The 21,277-nt window shown below is 38.5% G+C and overlaps 1 protein-coding gene across 1 annotated transcript; it reads right to left on the bottom strand.

Moving 5' to 3' along the window:
- Nucleotides 1-369: 369 nt before the first annotated feature.
- On the bottom strand, nt 370-11,052 carry SPINK8 (serine peptidase inhibitor Kazal type 8 (putative)). The gene is made up of 4 exons (XM_037826193.1): nt 10,986-11,052; nt 5,002-5,024; nt 4,149-4,270; nt 370-445 (listed from the first exon to the last, which is right to left on the bottom strand). Exons 1-4 carry the CDS (start codon nt 11,050-11,052, stop codon nt 370-372), a joined length of 288 nt encoding a protein of 95 aa, XP_037682121.1.
- Nucleotides 11,053-21,277: the final 10,225 nt, after the last annotated feature.

The raw sequence follows: 21,277 nt of genomic DNA, 5'->3' as shown, positions 1-21,277 counted from the left end.
CATTTTTTAGATGGTTGGGAAATTTTTAATGTGAATAATGTAGTATATGATGACAAGGAACTGATTGGGTATAAGTACAGCGTGTGGGTGTGTAAGGAAATGTCCAGATTTCTTAGAGTGCTCTCTGAAGTATGAAATGGTGAAAGGACGTGATGTCTGAGACTTGCATTAAGATACTTCAACAAAGAAAAAACTGGGTAAAATGAATAGAGGAAGGAAATGTGGCAAAAACTAAGTAATTTATTGAATCTATCTGATGGACATGTGGGTTCATCAAACTATTTTCCCTTTTTTGTATAACTGAAATGTTTTAATAAAGAAATTTAAAACCTTCTATAATAGTGGCTCTAAACTGTATCTGGTTTATCCCTAAAAATGAAAAATAAAAGTAATTCTACTTACACATGGTCCATCGTGCACTTTAGTTATGTTAAACCCTTGATATCTGAAAGAAAGTACATTTTGAAATGATCATTTTTGCTCTGGTGGTTTGTAACAAAATATGGCTAAATTTTACTTGATACTCTGGTTATGCTTAAAAAAGAAACCTTATGCTAATAGTAAATTCTTATTCTTAACAAATATTTAGAAATATATATCATATGAACCTTTATTTGTCAGAGAAATTGAATGTATAAGACATACTCAGCCTGAAATCAAAAATAGAAAGTTCAAAAATATCTTTGAAAATTCAAGTAGAATACAAAATATTAGCAGGAGACTATGCCTTAAAGTTAAAAATATGTATTTGATGAAAGTGGAGACATTACTACTGACCTTATAGAAATAAAAAGGATTATAAGGGAATATTATGAATAATTGTACACCAACAAATTAGATAAAGTAGATGAAATGGAAAAATTCTTAGAAACACATAAATTATCAAAACCAACTCAATAAAAAATAGAAAATCTGAATAGACCTACGAGTAAAGAGATTGAATCAGTAATCAAAAACCTACCAACAAAGAAAATTTCAGGACCAGATGACTTCACTGATGAATTTTACCAAACATTCAGAAAAGAATTAACACCAATCCTGTTCAAACTCTTCCAAAAAAATAGAAGAGGAGGGAGCACTTTGTAACTCATTCTGTGAGGCCAGCATTATCCAGGTACCAAAACCAGATAAAGACATTAAAAGAAAAGAAAACTAAAGACCAATATCTTTTGTGGCTCAACATGCAAAACTCACCCAATGTAATACACCTTTTTTAATAAAATGAAGGGAAAAACTCATAATTCTCTCGATGCAGAAAAAGGTGTTTAAAAAAATGCAACATCTTTTAATAAAAATAATAATAAAGAAAAAACACTCAGAAAACCAGGAATAGAGGGAAGTTCTTTAACATGGTAAAGGAAATTTAAAAAAAAAAAAAAAAATCACAGCTAACATCATACTCAGTGGTGAAAAACCCAAAGCTTTCCCTCCAAGATCAGGAACAAGAAAATAGCTTGCTTTCACTGCTATTCAACATTGTACTGAAAGTTCTGGTCAGAATAATTAGGCAAGAAAAAGAAATAAAAGGCATCTAAATTGCAAATGAAGAAGAAAAATTATCTCTGTTCAAAGATGACATGATCCTATATATTGAAAATCTCAAAGAATACACACACAAATATTAGAGCTAATAAACAAATACAGCAAAATTGGGGGTACAAGATCAACATATAAAAAATCAGTGTGCCTCTATACACCAGCAAAGAACAATCCAAAAGTGAAATTGAGAAAACAATTCCATTTAAAATGGCATCAAAAAGAATTAAATATCTAGGAATAAACTTAACTAAGGAAGAGAAAGACTTGTGCCCTGAAAACAACAAAACATTGCTGAAAGATATTTTTAAAAATACCCAAATAAATGGAAAGATATCCCATGTTCATGAATTGGAGGACTTAATATTTTTTGTTAAAATATCAATACTCCCCAAATTGATCTACATATTCAATGAAATCCCTTTCAAAATTTTAGTGGCTTTCTTGCAGAAATGGAAAAGCTGATCCTAAAAATCATATGGAATTGCATATTCCAAAGGGGCCCTAAGTAGCCAAAACAATTTTGAAAAGTAAGAACTAAATTGGAGGACTCACACTTCCTAATTTCAAAACTTTACTTCAAAGCTTGAGTAATCAAAAGAGTATGATATTAGCATAAGGAGAGACACATAGACCAATGGAATAGAATTGAGAGTCCAAAACCAAACCCAGACATCTATGTCCGGTTGATTTTATACAGGAGCCAAGACCATTCAATGGGGAAAGAATAGTTCCTTCAACAAATGTGCTGGGACAACTGGATATCAATATACAAAAAATGAAATTGGACACCTACTTACTACCACATACAAAAATTAACTCAGAATGAATCAATGACTTTAATATAACAACTAAAATTATACCTCTTAGAAGAAAACATTGGGATAAACTTACATGACTTGGATTTAGGACTAGATCCTTAGATATGATTCCAAAAGCATAAACAACAGAAGAAATAATAGATAAATTGTGCTTCATCAAAATTAAAAACTTTTGTGCTTCAAAGGACTTTGTCAAGAAAGTGAAAAGGCAACCTACCCTATGGGAGGAAATATTTGGAAACCAAATATTCAATAAGGGTTTAATATCCAGAATATATAAAGAAATCCTGCAACTCACAATAAAAAGACAAACAACCCAATGAAAAAATGAGCAAAAGACTTGAATAGACATTTTCCCAAAGAGGAAGTACAGATTTCTAAAAAGCACATGAAAAGATGCTCAACATCACTGGCTATTAGGGAAATGCAAATCAAAACTACAATAGGAACACTCATTCATTCCTATTGTAAAATGTAAAATGGCACAGCCAATGTGGAAGACAGATTGGTGGTTCCTCAGGAAGCTAAGTATAGAATTGCCATATGATCTGGCAATCATGTTACGAGGAATATATCCAGAAGAATTGAAAGCAGGGACCTGAACAGAAATTTGTTTGTTCACTGATGTCCATAGTGGCATTATTCACAATTGTCAAAAGATGGAAACAACCCAAGTGTCCATCAACTGATGAATGGATAAACAAAATGTGGTATATACGTATGATGGAATATTATTCAGCTGTGAAAAAGAATGAAGTCCTGATGCATGCAACAACATGGATGACCTTTGAGGGCATTATGTTGAATGAAATAAGCCAGACAAAGGACAGATATTGTATTATCTCATTGTTATGAACCAATTATAATAAGCAAGTTCATAGAATTAGAATCTAGAATATAAGTTTCCAGGAGATAGATTGGTTTAGAGAATTGGGAGTTGATGCTTAACTTGTACAGAATTTCTATTGAGGCTGATGGTAAAGGTGTGGAAATGGATGGTGGTGATGGTAGCACTTTATTGTGAGTGTAATCAGCAGCACTGGACTCTATAGGTGAATGTGATTAAAAGAAAAATCTTTAGGATGTATATATTACTAGAATAAAAACTAAAAGATAAAACATAGGACTGTACAGCACAGCAAACCTTATTGTAGATGATGGACTATAGGTAATAGGACAAGTATAAGAATGCTCTTTCATGAGTTATAACAAATGTATGATACTAATACAAGGTGGTAACAATAGAGTGATATATGGGGGAAAATGCACCTAATGTAAATAATGGATGAAACGTCTAACATATGATGGGTCTAATACTAAACAACATGCCAGGCTGAAAACTAAAAAAAGTTGGAGAAAATAATATCTATTCAAGGACCAAAAAGCCAACAGCTGGGAAGATGCTTCATCCAGTTTCCTCCTCCTCTTCTTCCTCTGGATATTATTCTTTGGCCTGAGGGGTTGGGGATGGGGTGGGGATGAAGCTAACCCTCTTCTCTGGCCACATGATCTGAATGCTGTAGCTACTTGCTACTGAGTTCATTTCACTTGATCCCTGTCCAGGCCAGGCACAGTGCCCTCACCTCAGTGGGTTTCTGTTTCTACGTTGTCTGAGCAAGATCACATGTACGATTTGGGAGTGATGGCAGAATGGAGTTGCAAATAGTGAAGGAGTTAAGAGTCTCTGGAGGGAAAACTCAGACAAGATAGGAAGTGTTCTGAAGGGGTCATTCCTATTTCGGCCACCTTTAGTCTCCTGACTTAGAAGAGAGAATAAAATCAGGACTGAACAGGATTTGGGAGCAGAGATGGCACTCACCACTGTAGGTAACCTCGTCACTACCACATATGAGTTCACTTGGCTTGATGAAGGACAAAAACCAGCACTTATTTATATTCTTGATGCATTCGAACTGAAGGTGAGACACAGACCACTGCTTCAGATGCCTTCTTCCAAGTTCTTTCGCCAATACCAATGGTAGTAGGGAAGGAGGATGGAATAAGGAGCACCAGACCAGAGTTAGGAGAGCAGGTTTCAGAAGTCTTAGTATTTGACCCCGGCACTCATGTCATATGTCTGTGTACTCCCTAGTCTGAGCTATAAATTATTCGTTAGGAAGAAAATCCCTGCCCAGCCAACTCCAAAATGTGATTGTTAGGTTACAGAGAGCAAAAAGTAGAAAAATGCCTTTGAAGATTAGAATTCTTTGTATTAATGAGTATATGGCACTTTAGGAAGTGGTAAACTCAAACTTGTCATAGCAGGCTTAGTGTGGAAGGAAGAAGATAGAAACTATATCATGGAGCCCAAGTGTGAGGGACATAGGATGTATGTCTTGTACCTCACCATGGAAAGAATTCCCACTGCAGAATAGGACAGTCCTAAATTTGAGCCATGACTCCTTATCCATTTAATGGGGCAAAATTCTTGCCCTGTATCTCACAGGAGAATTGTATGAACTGATTGAGATAATGCATGGTAAGCTGTCCCAAGAATATATAAAATTTGCTGCACACATGTGATGACCAAGATTTTATTGTTGCATTATTCCCATGCCATCACCAAGAAGAAATAGCTGGGGCTATCAGAGAAACTGTCTCTCTCCCTATTCCTATTTTTGGGAACCAAGAAAGCAGAGCTCACCTTTGTCTTTTCTAGGTGAGCCCCTTCAGAGGTGACAGGAAGAGGGAAGTCTGGAAGACATAAGTACATATGGAAGAGTTGTTCCTCTGTCATATAGCCCTCGGGGAAAAAGCTAGGAGGAGGGAGGCACTGGTTAGCAGACAGAAAGTGCCAAACTCCATCAAAGCACATTCAAAATTATGAATTACCCTGAAATAATTTTATTGAGATGCCTCGAAAGATAAAAGATGATGGGTTTCATTAAAGCTTGCATATTATTGATCCAAAAGAGTATTTTCAATTATTTATACACATACATAAAATCATCTTTATATTATATGTCTTATATAAGTGTATAACATAAACATAACATATATCATCAATTCTATTTTATATAAGCTTTATTGAGATATAATTCATATACCATAGAGTTCATCCATCTAAAGTATACAGTTCAGTGTTTCTTAATATACTCACAGAGCATCACCACAATCAGTTTTACTATATTTTCATCAACCCAAAAGGAAACCCCATATCCATTAGCAGTCACTTCCCATTTCCCCCAAATTCTGTCCCCTCTCTCTAGTCCTACTATCTAACTGTATAGATTTGCCTTTCTTTTCTGGACATTTCATATAAATCGAATCATACAATAGGTGGTCTTATTGTGATTGACTTTTTTCACTTGGCATAATGTTTTCAAGGTTTATCCATGTGGTAGCACGTTATCAGTACTTCATTTTTTTTATATCTGAATAACATTCTATTGTATGTACATACCACATTTTATTTATCCATTCATTGGTTCATGAACATTTGGGTTGTTTCCACTTTGGGCTATTATGAATAAAGCTGCTGTGAACATTTGTGTACAAGATTTTGTATGGACATGTGTTGTCATTTCTCTTGGGTATATACCTAAGAGTGGAATCGCTGGTAACTTTTTGAGGAATGCCATATTTTCCAAGGCAGCTGCACCATTCTACATTTTCACCAGCAGTGTAAAAGGGTTCCAATTTTTCCCCCTTGCTAAAACTTGTTATTATCTGTTTTTTTATTATTATTATTATTATAGCCATCCTACTAGTGTGACCTGGTAATCTCATTGTGGTTTTGATTTGCATTTCCCTTTGACTAATGATGTTGGTCATCTTTTCATGTGCTTATTGGCCATTTGTAATATTCTTTTGAGAAATATCTATTTAGATCTCTGGTAGTTTAAAGCTGCATGTACCCCAGAAAAACATGTTCTGAAATGTAATCTGTTCCTGTGGGTGTGAGCCCATTGTAAATGAGGTTACTTCAGTTAAGGTGTGGCCCATCTCAATCAGGGTGGGTCTTAATACTATTACTGGAGTCCTATATAAGTGGAATGAAATTCAGACAGAAGGAGAGAAAGCCACAGGAAGTATGAAGCTGAACCCAGAAGAGAAGGGAGGTACCAGGGGATGCTGCCATGTGCCTTGCCATGTGACAAGCTAAGGACCCCAGGATCACCGGCAGCCAGCCCCAGGATGCCACAGTCTTTGGGGAGAAAGCATTGCCTTGTGACACCTTGATTTGGACTTTCTTTTAACCTCAAAACTGTAAGCTAATAAATTCCCATTGTTTAAGTTGGTACATTTCATGGTATTTGCTTGAGCACCCTAGAAAACTAAAACAGATCCTTGGCCAACTTTTAAAAATTGGGTTATTTGTCGTGTTATTATTGAATTTTAAGAGTTCTTTATATATCCTGGACACTGGTTATAGATACATGTTTACACATAATTTTTCCATTCTGCAGGTGATCTTTTCACTTCTTTGATGGTATCTTTTGAAGTACTAAAATTTTAAATTTTGATGAAGTCCAGTTCATGTATTTATGCTTTTCTTTCTTTTCTTTTCTTTTCTTTTCTTTTTTTTTTTTTTTTTTTTTGTCTAGGAAAGCTTTTCCTGACCCACAGTCATGCAAATTCACTCCTATATTTTCTTCTAAGAGTTATATGTTTTAGCTCTTACTGAGGATCATTTGTATGTGATAATTCACTTCTATCTTGCTGCTTTCAAGATTTTCTCTGTCTTTGAGAAGTTTGATAATGATGTGTTTACATGTGAATCACTTTGATTTAGTCCTAGGTGCAGATTAATGTTTTCCAACAAATTTTAGAATTTTTCAGCCGTTACATCTTTGAATATTTTTTCTCCTCCTTTCTCTTTCTATTCTCCTTCTGATACCTTCGTTATGCATATATTCATGCTTTTCATGTTTCACATTTCTCTGAGACTCTGTTCACTTGTCTCCATTATTTTTTTCTCTGTATTCTTTGGATTGTATCAATGGTTTCTTCAAATTCGCTGATTATTCTTCCTCCTATTCAGATTGTACTTTTAAAGTCCACAATTTCCCATTAAAAAAATAATTTCTATCTCTTTACTGTTATTCTCTAGTTTATGAGACATTGGCATAATATCTTCCTTTACTTCTTTAAGCATGGTTTCCTTTAGTTCCTTGAACATATTTATAATAGCAGCTTTGAAGTTTTTGTCTGCTAAGGCTCATGTCTGGGCCCTCTCATGGGCAGTTTATGTTATCTGTTTTTTTCTTTCTGTGTATGAGTCCTACTTCCCTCTTTCTTTGTGTCTCATATTTTGTTGAAAATTGGACTGACTGCTTCTCCCATCCCTCCCTGAGGCTTATTGTTTTTTGCTTATTTATTTGTTTAGTTACTTGGCTGAACTATTTTAGTGTAGTCTAGTTCCCCTTCAGTGTGAAACCTCTGATGTCACTCTTCAGAGGGTGTGTCCTTGGTGTCCAGTCACCGTGGGATGACAGTGGTTTTAGCAGGGCTTTCTTTGTGTCTTTCCTCCATCTTCTTTCAAGCTGTCTGCCTCTTTTGGTGTAACACCTAGCTGTTAATGCCACTGATTATCAGCTGATTACTCTATTGTTTCAATAATGCCCTGAGGCATAAAATGCTCCACAGTCTGATCCAATTAATTTTGGACCCCTTTCAGGGAAGTTTTTGAGGCAAGTCTTTGAGGTTTGCTCTGACTCCTGGCAGGGGGCTCTTTTTTAACTGACTCATTCCCTGTTTCTCTTTGGTAAACTAGCTAGCCTACAATTTAACTTGCTCTCATAGAGCTTCCTGCCTTCTCTTAATTGCAGATCCCCAAATTTTCTGTTGTTTTTTCTGAGAGTACCCTTAAACTTGACCTTCCCTACACTCTATTCCAGATAAAGTCAGTTTCCTGGGGAAGAGCTTCAAATCTCTCTGTTTTTATGGTCTCTGGGCATAATCTCTACACCATTGCTCTGGTACAGAAGGCAGGGACAGTGGTCTGCACTAGGCGGAGGCAGTAGCCTCTGATCATCTTGTCTTGCTTCTTCCATCATGGAACCTCCACTCTATAAGCAAACTAAGATGAGGGCAATCAGAGACCCACTATTCTCATCCTGCCTCATCAGGTAGAGAGCCTCTGCCCTGCAAGTTGGCACTGGGTGGAGAAAGGGAGCCCCTACTTCTTGGCCTCACTCACCTAGAATTTAGCCTCTGCAATGCAAGTGGAGTGGGTTGATAAATGTTGGCAGCCTGGACATCCCAGAAGATACCATTGCCCTTGACTAGGAGCTAGAAGAAGAGAAAGCCCCATCTTATTGGCCATACCTGCAATGAATGGAACTTTCATCATGCAGAGGTGGGCAGAGGAGGGAGAAGGTGAGTCATGGCTCAAATGCCACAGACTCTTACTGTTATTACTGAGATTTAGGAGATTTTCTTGAATAAATATTTTTCATTTGCTGAATACCCTTAAAACAATTCCCAGAGATTTTTAAATTGTTGTCTTCTTAAAAAATAATTTTCACCTGTATGGTAGTGTTCCAGTTTGATAATGCTACCATTATGCAAAATACCAGAAATGGATTGGTTTTTATAAAGGGGGTTTATTTGGTTACAAGTTTACAGTCCTAAGGCCATAAAAGTGTCCAAACTAAGTCATCAACAAGAAGATACCTTCACTGAAGAATGGCTGATGGCATCCAGAAAACCTTTGTTAGCTGAGAAGGCATGTGGCTGCCATCTGCTGATCCTTTGCTCCAGGGTTCTGGTTTCAAAATGGCATTCTCCCAAAAGTCTCTGGGCTAGCACCTCCTCACAACTTTGAACATCTCTAAGAATCAGTTCCCAAGTGTCTCTCCAAAAGTCTTTCTCAGCTGCTCTGAGCTCCTTCTGACTGTAAACTGTCTTATAGGACTCTAGTGATTTAATTAAGACCCACCCTGAATGGGTGGGGTCCATATCTCCATGGAAATAATTTAATCAGAAGTCTCACCCACAGTTGATTGAGTCAGATCTCCATGGAAACAGTCAAAAGATTAATGTCTGCCCTCACAAGATTGCATTAAAGAACATGGCTTTTGGGGGACATAATATATCAAAACAGCACAGGTGGTTTGGTGGACAGAATTTCTCATGCCACCATTACAGAAATGAGGTCTCTCTGCTTGATTGCATTTCATCTGACTGACTCACTGGTGTCTTCTTGTGCCTAGTTCTCTGTTTAAATATATCTTTCTGAGAAAGGTCTTCTTGGGCTAACAAATCCAGATTCACCATTCTCGCCCCCAACTGTTACTTCTTTTAATGGTCTGTTCTTTCCTTTCAAAATATTTATGAAAATGTGAGTTAACACTTGGTTTGGACCATGATAATCTGTCTCTCACACCATTAGCCAATCATACTGTGAGGCCAAGGACTGAATATTCCTGCCACATAAGCAAAGCCTAGACTAGTTTCCAGTCAGGGTTGGCACAGAGTATGCACTGATTGAATATGTAAATAATTGGCTTCTGAGAAAGTTAGCATAATAGTAAAAGTCATATCACAAAGACCTTTGTGTTTAGCACAGCAGAACTAAGATAAGATTTGTACCAAAAAAGGCAATTCTTGTAACAGCTTAGATGATAGGTTGGAGGAAGTCAGACTGAAGCCAAAGGGGACAGTTAAAGAGAATATAAGAAATATTTTGGGGAAATAATGATGAGAAACTTCATTGAGGAAGGGTCATTGGTGTGAAAACTTGAGAGGAATATGGATTTATGTGATATATGAGGTGTTCTATCAAATGGGAAAATATAAGGCCAGACAACAATGAGGCCAAGTACAGAGTGATTTTCAAGAAAGATGTAATATTCCACTTTGTTTGAGTAACAGTATATTCACCATGGAGGGCTGGCATAAGACACAGCCTAAAGGTCACACAGTGGGCTTGCAGGGAGGCTGATGCCGATGGCTATTTATATTAGCAGGGCAGTGTCTTGAATAGGGATGAAGACTGGGTGAAAGATGAGGAAGTATATCTAGTTGTCTCCAAGCAGGATTAAACTGAATAGGGAAGGGGAGGGGAGAGAAGACTTTGGTTTGTCTGTTTTTTTCATAAGATGTGAGAACCATGAGGAATATTTTCCTATTCATTACAGTAGCCTCTTAAGATGTGCAAGGCTTGAAAAATAATGTTTTAAGTGAAGAAATGACTCAATAGAGAGTAAGAGATTGAAGGTAAAAGAGTTTCAGAGCCAAATGGAAGAAGAATGTGTTAAGGTTTTCAGACATACCCTACAGTTAACTATGAATACCACTTACTCTAAGACCATCCATTAACTAGAATAAAATCTGATATTACTTCCACAGAGTCTAATGCAGTTCTTCATGGATTTGAGATATTAAATATACAAACTCCAGGAATGAACATTTCTAAGGTGTGAATGTCCTGGACAGTAACCAACAATTTTGAAAAGTTCAAGGTCTTGGATTTGGAAGATTTGGATTCAAGTCCTAGCTTTGTTACTAATGATCATTAGAGTTGTGTGAATCCTTTCATTCTCTGGGCCTCTGTTTCTATATCTGTAACATGAGGATTTAGGATTAAATAAAACTGAAGGGGACTTACACTTCAACCTCTAATTTTCCTGTGATTCTGAATATACTGCAGAAATGTAGGCAGAGCAAGGGTATGTAACTCACCAATTGCAAAGGCAGCCCACACAGAGATGGCCAGGACAAGGACAGCATTCCAAAAGGCCCACTTCATGGTGAGCGGACTGTGGAAATATGCAGCTCCTGATGGTAGGACAGAGAAAATTCCATCGGAAGTGCAAATGCTCAGAGAAGATTCCTCATTGTCCAGGAAATGACAATGTCTAAGTATATCAAGTTTATTTTTCCCTCGGGCCATTTGGAGTGAATTGTGTCTGATGCAATTAAGTTGCTTAATTCACTTCCCTAGAATAATTATACATTAGAAAATATTATCTAAAAAAGGGGAATTTTAGGAGATGCCAGGAAAAGCCCAGTAAAGAATATTTTCAAGGGATTCTTTGGTAAAGAATAAACACTGAGTTTTTCAATGGAATATTTAGAAGTTGTTATTTATCTCTGAGGTAAAAAGTGTAGTCACTAGAATGAAGCTCAGTGACATGCCTAAGTTAACAGATGGTAAGACTTGAGAAGGGACAAAATACCAAACACTCCTATATTCTTAATCTTCCATAATAATACTACGTTGGAGTTAATACTTAATAACCAGTAAAATTGAAATGAAAACCATAGAATATTTACAACAGCTGACATGCATTACTGAAAGTATTATACATGCTGATTGACATATTTGTCTACAGATTTCTATATTCTTCATCTTACACTTTTTTCCAGGTAAATTATTGTGCCGGTTTGAGTGTATTGTGTCCCCCAAATGCCATTATCTTTGTGGTCTTGTGGGATAGACGTTTTGGTGCTGGTTAGATTTGCTTGGAATGTGCCCCACTCAGCTGTGGGTAATGATTCTGATGGGATGTTTCCATGGAGGTGTGACCCTACCCATTCAGGGTGGGCCTTGATCAGTGGAGCTATATAAATGAGCTGACTTGGGGAGGAGGAAAAGGGAGTGCAGCTGGGAGTGATGTTTTGAAGAGGAGCAAGCTTGCTAGAGAGGAACGTCCTGGGAGAAGGCCATTTTGAGGCCAGAGCTTTGGAGCAGACGGCGGCTGCCTTCCTAGCTAGCAGAGGTTTTCCGGACGCCATTGGCCATCCTCCGGTGAAGGTACCCTTGGACGCTTTGTGGCCTTAAGACTGTAACTGTGTAGCGAAATAAACCCCTGTTTTATAAAAGCCTATCCATCTCTGGTGTTTTGCATTCTGCAGCATTAGCAAACTAGGACAGATTTTGGTACCAGAGAAGTGGGGTGCTTTTGCTGCTGAGTTTGCAAATACCAAACATGTTGGAATGGCTTTTTAAATGGATAATGGGGAGTTTCTGGAAGAGTTGTGAGGAGCTTGATAGAAAAGGCCAAAACTGCTTTAAAGAGACTGTTACGGTGCCTGCGAGGTAAAGTACGAGACAGCCAAACAGAATTTAAAGAGCCTTTTATTAGCCAGCTAGCAGGCGGCTGCCGTCTCTCACTCCACGCAGGGAGTTCAGCAAGCAGCCCCCACCTGTGTGCGCTGGTGCCTTATATAGGCAGAAACTGTATCCTAGAAACACAAGCAAGCAAGCTATTCTAACAGAAGCAGAGTTGGCAGTTTAGCTCTTGATCACAAAAACAATTACACAAAGAGTTTCACTTGGAACTGGAGCAGTTATTGATCATACAAAACAATTTCACAGAAACAATTTCACAAAGAGTTTCACTTGGGACTGGAGCAGCTATTGATTATTAAAGGGTTACAAAAAGTTTTACTTGGACCTGGAGCAGTTATTGTTAAAAGGGTTATGCTTGGCTGATGCGTGTAACCACAGCTTTGCCTCCCCTAAACGGTAAAGTTTTGATTTCTTTAACTGGTACAGGCTCAGTCTCACTCCCCGCCCCATGGCCTAATGCTGTTTACACAACACTATTGCTTTGCAGATGTTTTGGGATTAAGGGAAAGGGACCCCACTTCAAGACTATTTATGGAAATGTGGACTCTAAAGATACTTCTGATGAGGCCCTGAGCAGAAATGATGAATGTGTTGTTGTAAACTGGAAGAAAGGCGATCCTTGTTTTAAAGTGGCAGAGAATTTGGCAAAATTGAGTCCTGGTGTCAGATGGAAGGAAGAATCTGGAAGCAACAACCTGGAATACTTAGCTGAGGAGATCTCCAGACTACATGTGGAGGAGATACCCTGGCTTCTCCTTGCAGCTTATAGTAAAATACGAGCAGAGAGAGATAAACTTAGAACTGAACTCTTGGGTTCAAAGAAACCAGAAGCTGATGGCTTGGAAAATTACGAGCTTCCAGGGGGTGGAATCCCAGAAGCTACAGCCCAACATGAGGATGTAACCAAACATGGAACCCAGCCGCCATTTCAGTACAAGCCAAGATTGGAAAAGGAATTATCCAGAAAGGATTTGTGGAAAGTCCTATTGTCTGATGTCTTTGACCCTTGTATGCTTCATGCGAAGCCAACAGAATTTTTGCGAGATCTTTACAGACAGAGCCATTGCTGGTCTGGACTGGAGGAGACAGACAAGGAAAAAATTAAAGGAAAAATTTCTTCAAAGACAGAGCCATGGAGGTTGAGGTCTGGAGTCAAGAGGCCTTGGGCTGGGAGAGTGGAGCAGCCCGCACGCATGGAAAGGGTGAGTTTGCCCTGGAGGTCGAGGGTGGGCTTTCCGCCTCGATGCTCTGGAAGAGTTTTGCCACCTCAGGTCCCAAAGAGGGTGGAGCACATTTCCAGGGAATTGGGGAGAGCCTGGCTGCCACCCCACTGTTCTGAAGGGGTTGAGCGTGTGCCCTGGAGATGGAAAGGAATCCGGGAGCTGCCCCAATGTTTGAGGAGGGTGGGGCCAAGAAGGTGGTCTCCCCAATGTGTGGATATGTTGGAGCACTCACCCAAGCATTTGGAGAGGAAACAGCTGCCAAAAAGGCCCTTGGGAAGGGTTAGGCTCCCGCTCTCTCAAGCCCATGGATGCAACGTTGTTCTGTAAATGACTCTCAGACATTGAAATCTAATGGAGTTTGTCCTGCGGGTTTTAGGAACTGTTTTGGTCCTGTTAACCCTGTTTTCCTTACTGTTTCTCTTTATGGCAATGGAAATGTTTATCCTATGAATGTCTTTCCTTTGTATATTGGGAGCACATAACTTGTTCTAAGTTCACAGATCCACAGCTAAAGAGGAATTATGCCTTAGGACTGACCACGCCTAAATTGATTTTGATGGGATTTTGTACTTAACTTTTGTTACTGAAATGATTTAAGTTTTTGTGATATTGTGATGAAATGAATGTATTTTGTATTTGGAAAGATAATGTCATTTTGGGGTCCAGGGGGTGGAATGTGCCAGTTTGAGTATATACCATTATCTTTGTGGTCTTGTGGGATAGATGTTTTGGTGCTGGTTAGATTTGCTTGGACTGTGCCCCACTCAGCTGTGGGTAATGATTCTGATGGGATGTTCCCATGGAGGTGTGGCCCCGCCCATTGAGGGTGGGCCTTGATCAGTGGAGCTATATAAATGAGCTGACTTGCGGGGGGGGGGGGGAGGGAGTGCAGCTGGGAGTGATGTTTTGAAGAGGAGCAAGCTTGCTAGAGAGGAACGTCCTGGGAGAAGGCCATTTTGAGGCCAGAGCTTTGGAGCGGACACCGGCTGCCTTCCTAGTTAGCAGAGGTTTTCCGGACACCATTGTCCATCCTCCGGTGAAGGTACCTGATTTGCTGAGGTGTTACCTTGGACGCTTTGTGGCCTTAAGTGAGCTGACTCAAAGAGAGGGAAGTGAGTGCAGCTGTGAGTGGCATTTTGAGGAGGAGCAAGCTTGCTAGAGAGGAACGTCCTGGGAGAAAGCCGTTTTGAGGCCAGAGCTTTGGAGCGGACGCCGGCTGCCTTCCTAGCTAGCAGAGGTTTTCCGGACGCCATTGGCCATCCTTCGGTGAAGATACCCAATTGCTGATGTGTTACCTTGGACGCTTTGTGGCCTTAAGACTGTAACTGTGTAGCGAAATAAACCCCTGTTTTATAAAAGCCTATCCATCTCTGGTGTTTTGCATTCTGCAGCATTAGCAAAGTAGGACAATTATATATCTAGGTAATATTGCCCAAGGCCTTCCCTGAGAAAAACAAATAATGAAGAATACAATCTTTTTCCTACTTAGAAGTTTGCAAATTATCAAGTCCACTTTACCTGCTGAGACTCCAACAGTTGCTCTAAGAAACTAGTTGGACAGAATGTTCTTTATTTTCAGTTTGTTAATAATGAAACAGCATGGATGAGTGGGTAGTTAAGTGTTTTTTAAAGTCACAATACCTGGCAATGGAAGAGTGAGCTTTGAAGTTAGGACGAATGGACATAATTCAAACCTATTTCTTTCAACTCCAAATTCTATAATGCCTAATTCTTATGCAGTCATATTTCAGTTTTCTGAGGATGCTGTGTATTGTCAACTACCACACCTAAATCCAGTTGTTCTTGCCAAAACTGAACCTGCCATTTTAGAAGTATGCTGTTCTGGTTTGCTAATGCTGCCATTATTTCAAAATACCAGAAATGGATTGGCTTTTATAAAAGGAGGTTTATTTGGTTACCAGTTCACAGTCCTGAGGCCATAGAAGTGTCCAAACTAAGGCATCAACAAGAAGATACCTTCACTGAAGAATGGCTGATGGCATCTGGAACACCTCTGCCAGCTGGGAACACATGTGACTGGTGGTTCTGCTGTTCCTTTGTTCCCAGGGTGCATTTCAAAAGGGTTTTCTCCAAAATGTCTCTGGGTCTCTCTTCGCTTAGCATTTCCAAACATCTCCAAGCGTTGAGTGTCAGCATCAGCGTCAGCTCTTAGCGTCTCTCCAAAATGTCCCTCTCAGCTGCTCTCTGCTCCTTCTATTTGTGAGCTCTTTTACAGGAGCCCAGAAATTAAATCAAGACCCACCCTGAATGGGCAAGGTCCATATCTCCATAGTTGGTTGAGTCACATCTCCATGGAAACAATCAAAAGATTCCAACCTAATCAACACCAATACATCAACCCCCACAAGACTGCATTAAATAATATGGCTTTTGGGGGGACGTAATATATCCAAACTGGTGCATATGCCATACTCAATTTTTTAATTCCTACATTTTTATCTGTATTGCAATTATTACATTCAGGCCTGCTACAGATATTTATACAATATGATAAATGACTACATCTATATATCCATTTATTAATTTATTAATAGTCCAAATATGTATTCACTTTATAAAACATTTAATTTAGAATGTTTCTATATTAACTCATAGAATCTTAAAGTAGAAAGTCACCTTATATGGAATCTGTCCTGTTCAGTCTCATCATCTAGTAGAGTAAAGGAATCCTGGGATGGAATGCTCATTCTGTTAAATGATAACCCTTTCTATCACTTGGAATAAAACTCCACCAAAACATCAACTTCCTTTAAACAGAAAGTTCAGAGGCCATAAATTCCTTAGGTCCAATTCTTGAAATGAATACCTTCAGCTGGGAACATGCCACGTGGTTCTGGAAGGTCAGGTGCACTTTCTCAACACTGACTGATCACACTGCCTATTGTGGCGGTCTTCAAAATTTTTGCTTTCAGTGCCTCTAAATTTAGTACCCACTCACACATTTTTAAAAGAGACATCAAAAATTTTCATCATAAGTTTAAATAGTTATAAATGATTAAATTACCAACTTATTTTAAATATTAACTTTTTTGTTTTTCAAACTTTTTTATTAGAGAAGTTGTAGGTTTAGACAAAAACTGCAGAAAATATAGTTTCCATCTGCTCCTCCTCACACCCACACTTTTCCCTTTTTATTAACACTTTGCACTAGTGTAGTGCTTTTGTTACAATTGTTGAAATAATATTGTTATAATTGTGCTAGTAACTATAGTCCATAGTTTACATTAGGGTTCACGGTTTGTGTTGTACAGTTCTATTGTTTTTTAAAAATTTTTATTCTGGTAACACATATGCAACCTAAATTTCCCCTTTTATCCAAATTCAAATGTATAATTCTGTGGTTTTAATTACATTCACAGTTTTGTGTCATCATCACCACCACCCATTACTAAAACTTTCCTATCACCCCAAACAAAAATTCTGTACCAATTAAGCATTCATTCCCCACTCTCTACCCCCACCCTGTTCCCTGGTAACCTGAATTCTAGTTTCTAACTCTATGAATTTGCTTATTCTGATTATTTTGTATCAGTGAGTTCATATAGTATTTTTCCTTTTGTGTCTGGCTTGTTTCACTCAACATGATGTCTTCAGTCAGATCCTTCTTAGAGTCTGGACGCCAAGGACTGAAGCAACTGCTAGTGAAACAGAATAGCCAGTATGTGGACCCAAGTTATATAAGTGATGAAAGCCCACAAACTCCACTCTAGAGGTCTCCAGATCAAGGTTCATCTATGTTGTCACATGTATAAGAACTTAATTCCTTTTGTGGCTGAATAATATTCCATTGTATGCATACACCACATTTTATTTATCCATTAATCTGCTGATGGACACTTGGGTTGCTTCCACCTTTTGGCAATTATAAATAATGCCACTATGAACATCAGTCTGAGTCCCTGCTTTCAATTCTTTTGGGTATATGCCTAGAAGTCAAATTGCCAGGTCATATGGTAATTCTATATTTAACTTTCTGAGGAACAACAAAAATGTTTTCCATAGAAGCTACAGCATTTTACATTCCATCCAACAATGAATGAATGCCCTCCGTGTTTCACCAGCTTTTACTGTAATTAGGTGTATACTTTACTCATCACTCTGACATTCTCCACGTATATTTTTTAATTGAAGCATAATTTATACAGTAAAATCTTAAAATCTTAAGTGTTCAGCTCCATGCAAATTTATCTATGTATGCATGATCTACCTCCAGTTTTAAAAAATACGAGTACATGATGAGCTGATGTATCTCTCATATTTCTGCTTTGCTTCTCTTTTCTGAATCTCTTTATATTTTTGCCCTATTATTGAGTGAATAGCCATTAAGTCTTTACCTATTGCTAGTGAGGATATAGTGGAAGAAAAATTGTAAGAACTTTAGATTTTGATATACTGTCTTCTAGAAAAAACAAACAAACAAACAAGCACACTGGAGACCATTTCAGGTCATCATCTTTAACTGATCTGGTACCACATGCTAGTTTTTAAGGGTGGTAAATGAGCACATGCTACATTTCAGGGTTATACAGGGTGTTTTATGCTGAGCTGAATCTAGAGCCACATGGTGATTCTGATGGTGGTATAAATTAAATCTCTAAGACGTTTTGAGGCTGGGATTCATGAGGGTCCTGCATAATTTTCTCTTCTATCAGTTGAGTTTCTCTTTCTTATTTAAGACACTTTGGTGTGTCTATGCCCATAGTGGCTTGGAATCAGCCACCACTGGTACACCCTCTGACAAGAGCTTAAATTAACATGTTTACCTTATGATTTCATATTGTCCAAGTCTAAGATGAGTGGACAAGGATGGACACATGATTAGGCTGTGTCAGTCAGATCCTTCTTAGAGTCTGGACACCAAGGACTGAATCAACTGCTAGTGAAACAGAATAGCCAGTATGTGGACCCAAGTTATATAAGTGATGAAAGCCCACAAACTCCACTCTAGAGGTCTCCAGAGCTTTCCCTCTCCACTTCACTTCTTACCTATGGCCTGTCATTGCAACTATATCTTGAATTCTTTGAGAACTGTTTCACTGCAATAAATCCAATTTTTCATTGTGCTAACTTATGCCATTCTTTTGTTCCTTGACAGCAAATGAATCCTGTCTTTGATATGAACAGTCATTTTCTAGATAACAGAATACAAGAGAAGAGAATAACCAACTTTTAGATAATGACTCTATGTTAACACTAGGTCCTAGAGCCCCAGAATGCCACTGTGATTTGTTAGTTAGAGTAGGTGATAAATGAAATTCCCACTTGAGTCCACTGAGGTGTTCCTGAGACAGTTAAGTGGTTGCTTCTTCAAGTCTAGGAAGTGCCCAGCTGGGTGGACAGCCTTGTCAACCAGAGGGGTCCTCTGGTTAGATTATTTTTAAATCTAGCAATAGTACATAAGAAAGTAAAATGTTCTCTGCTCAGATACCTGTTCAATGAAACTGTTCTTGATTCAATACATGATGTTTCCCATTACTCTAATCCCTTCATGAATCTCCATTTCAAAGATCTACGCCTATGCATTTTATTGGAAAGTATCCATTTATTAATGTTTATTTCTACCACTAAATAGGATGGTAAGCTCCATAAAGGAGTAGACTCTGTCACGTAAAAACTTTTCTAGTCACCTCTCTTGAGGTTTGAAATTGGGATGCCAAAAGTTTGGTGACTGTTCTAGTTTGTTAATGCTGCCAGAATGCAAAACACCAGAGATGGATTAGCCTTTATAAAAGGGGGTTTATTTGGTTACACAGTTACAGTCTTAAGGCCATAAAGTGTCCAAGGTAACGTATCAACAATCGGGTACCTTCACTGGAGGGTGGTCAATGATATCCGCAAAACCTCTCTTTGCTGGGAAGGCACGTGCCTGGCATCTGCTCCAAAGTTCTGGTTTTTAAATGGCTTTCTCCCAGGACGTTCCTCTCTAGGCTGCAGTTCCTCAAAAATGTCACTCTTAGTTGCTCTTGGGGTGTTCGTCCTCTCTTAGCTTCTCTGGAGCAAGGGTCTGCTTTCAATGGCCGTCTTCAAATTGTCTCTCATCTGCAGCTACTCTCTCAGCTTCTGTGCGTTCTTCAAAGTGTCCCTCTTGGCTGTAGCAAGCCCACTCATGGTGCTCCAGTAAACTAATCAGGGCCCACACTGAATGGGTGAGGCCACACCTCCATGGAAATTATCCCATCAGAGTTATCATGCACAGTTGGGTGGGGCGCATTTCCATGCAAACAACCTAATCCGAATGTTCCAACTTAATCCCCACTAATATGCCTGCCCCACCAGATTGCATCAAATAATATGGCTTTTTCTGGGGGACATAATACATTCAAACCAGCACAGTGACCTATAAGTAAATCATGGTAATGGTGGAAGAGTAAGTTGAATGTCCCCAGATCTGTCCTGATTTGTACCATTCTGAAACCTGTTCAATTTTTCCTACATACTTACCAAAATCCTCACATACGTTACTCATGCTAGGGAGAATACTTTTGCGTTACTTAAAACCAAATAAGATCCTTCTAAGATAAATCCTCCTTACAGTTTCCTTTTTTATCTGCTTGTCCAATTAAACAGGTGAGCAGGTAGAAACCAAGAAGGAAGGACAGTGATTGCCGGAGGTTCTGTTTGCAGGCAGTTTAGTCAGTGTTGCCTGACTAGTTTTTCAATTGAATGATAAATCCAAGACCTTACTTAGGTTATTAAATTGCAAAAAATAACAAAGCCAGGATAAAAAGAGTTGGAGAAATCTTTTATTTATTGAGTAGCAACTCTGGGATGAGCATAGTATGTATCACATATATTCAAAATAATTTTTTTGAAAATAAAATTTCATATATGCATCAAATTATTACTAAAAATTAATCAGTTTTAATTAAATAGTCATGTTAAATTCCCAAAATACTGATCACTGAGAATCAAGAATGTCAGATCTTGGAAAGCCACTAAGCAAGAAGCTGAAAGGAATGTAACCCAGAAAAGAAGGGAAAGACTAGCAAACACCACCATGTGCCTTGCCCTGTGATGAAGAGGTCCAGGATGCAGGATCGCTGGCAGCCAGACTTCAGAAAGAAGTGGGAAACATCCAAGGTGGATGGAAAAGAGATAGACATCGATGCCTCAGGCTTGCTGCAGTACGTCCCAGCAGCTTGGCCTCATTTGCAGGTTCTGCTGGATTCCTGCTTCCACCTCCTCCCCATGGTGTTCTATCTCTGTGCCTGAATTTCTTCTGCTCATAAGGACTCCAATCTTCAGGATTAAGATCCAACCTCATTCAGTGAGACCACATCTTAATGAAAAATAAATCTTTAGGAGGTCCTATTTACAATGGGTTCAAACCACGGGCATGTGGGTTAAGATTAAGAACATGTCTAATTTGGGGCACATAATTTAATGTACCACACTCCTTATTTCCTTCCTGGATTATCTCCTTAATTTGGGTAGGAAGAGTACCAGTTTTAAAAAAAACACGAAATTCTTGAATTCATTTTTTAAAAATTTCAAAAAATGCATAAATCATTCTTGACAGATAACAGAAGCTAAGAAAGAGAGAAAAGTTAACTTGCAAAGAGATATTTGAGGAAACAAGAAAAAATTTTAGGAAATGCTGGATGGCATCCATTTTCATATCAGAATAAGAAGTGATTCTTCAGCTGGATTGGAGA

The sequence above is a fragment of the Choloepus didactylus genome, chromosome 1, assembly GCF_015220235.1.
Source record: "Choloepus didactylus isolate mChoDid1 chromosome 1, mChoDid1.pri, whole genome shotgun sequence".
Classification (NCBI taxonomy): domain Eukaryota; kingdom Metazoa; phylum Chordata; class Mammalia; order Pilosa; family Megalonychidae; genus Choloepus; species Choloepus didactylus.
This window is presented reverse-complemented; position numbering and strand designations above follow the sequence as displayed.

What these genes read in the sequence shown, in the direction of transcription:
- SPINK8 (XM_037826193.1), bottom strand. Translation starts at nt 11,052, where the DNA reads ATGAAGTGGGCCTTTTGGAATGCTGTCCTTGTCCTGGCCATCTCTGTG. An exon ending in CTCACCTAGAAAAGACAAAG is followed by an intron (nt 4,271 to 5,001) that starts GTGAGCTCTGCT and finishes TCTCACCTTCAG; the next exon opens with TTCGAATGCATCAAGAATAT. An exon ending in CATCTCTGCTCCCAAATCCT is followed by an intron (nt 446 to 4,148) that starts GTTCAGTCCTGA and finishes ACTTTCTTTCAG; the next exon opens with ATATCAAGGGTTTAACATAA.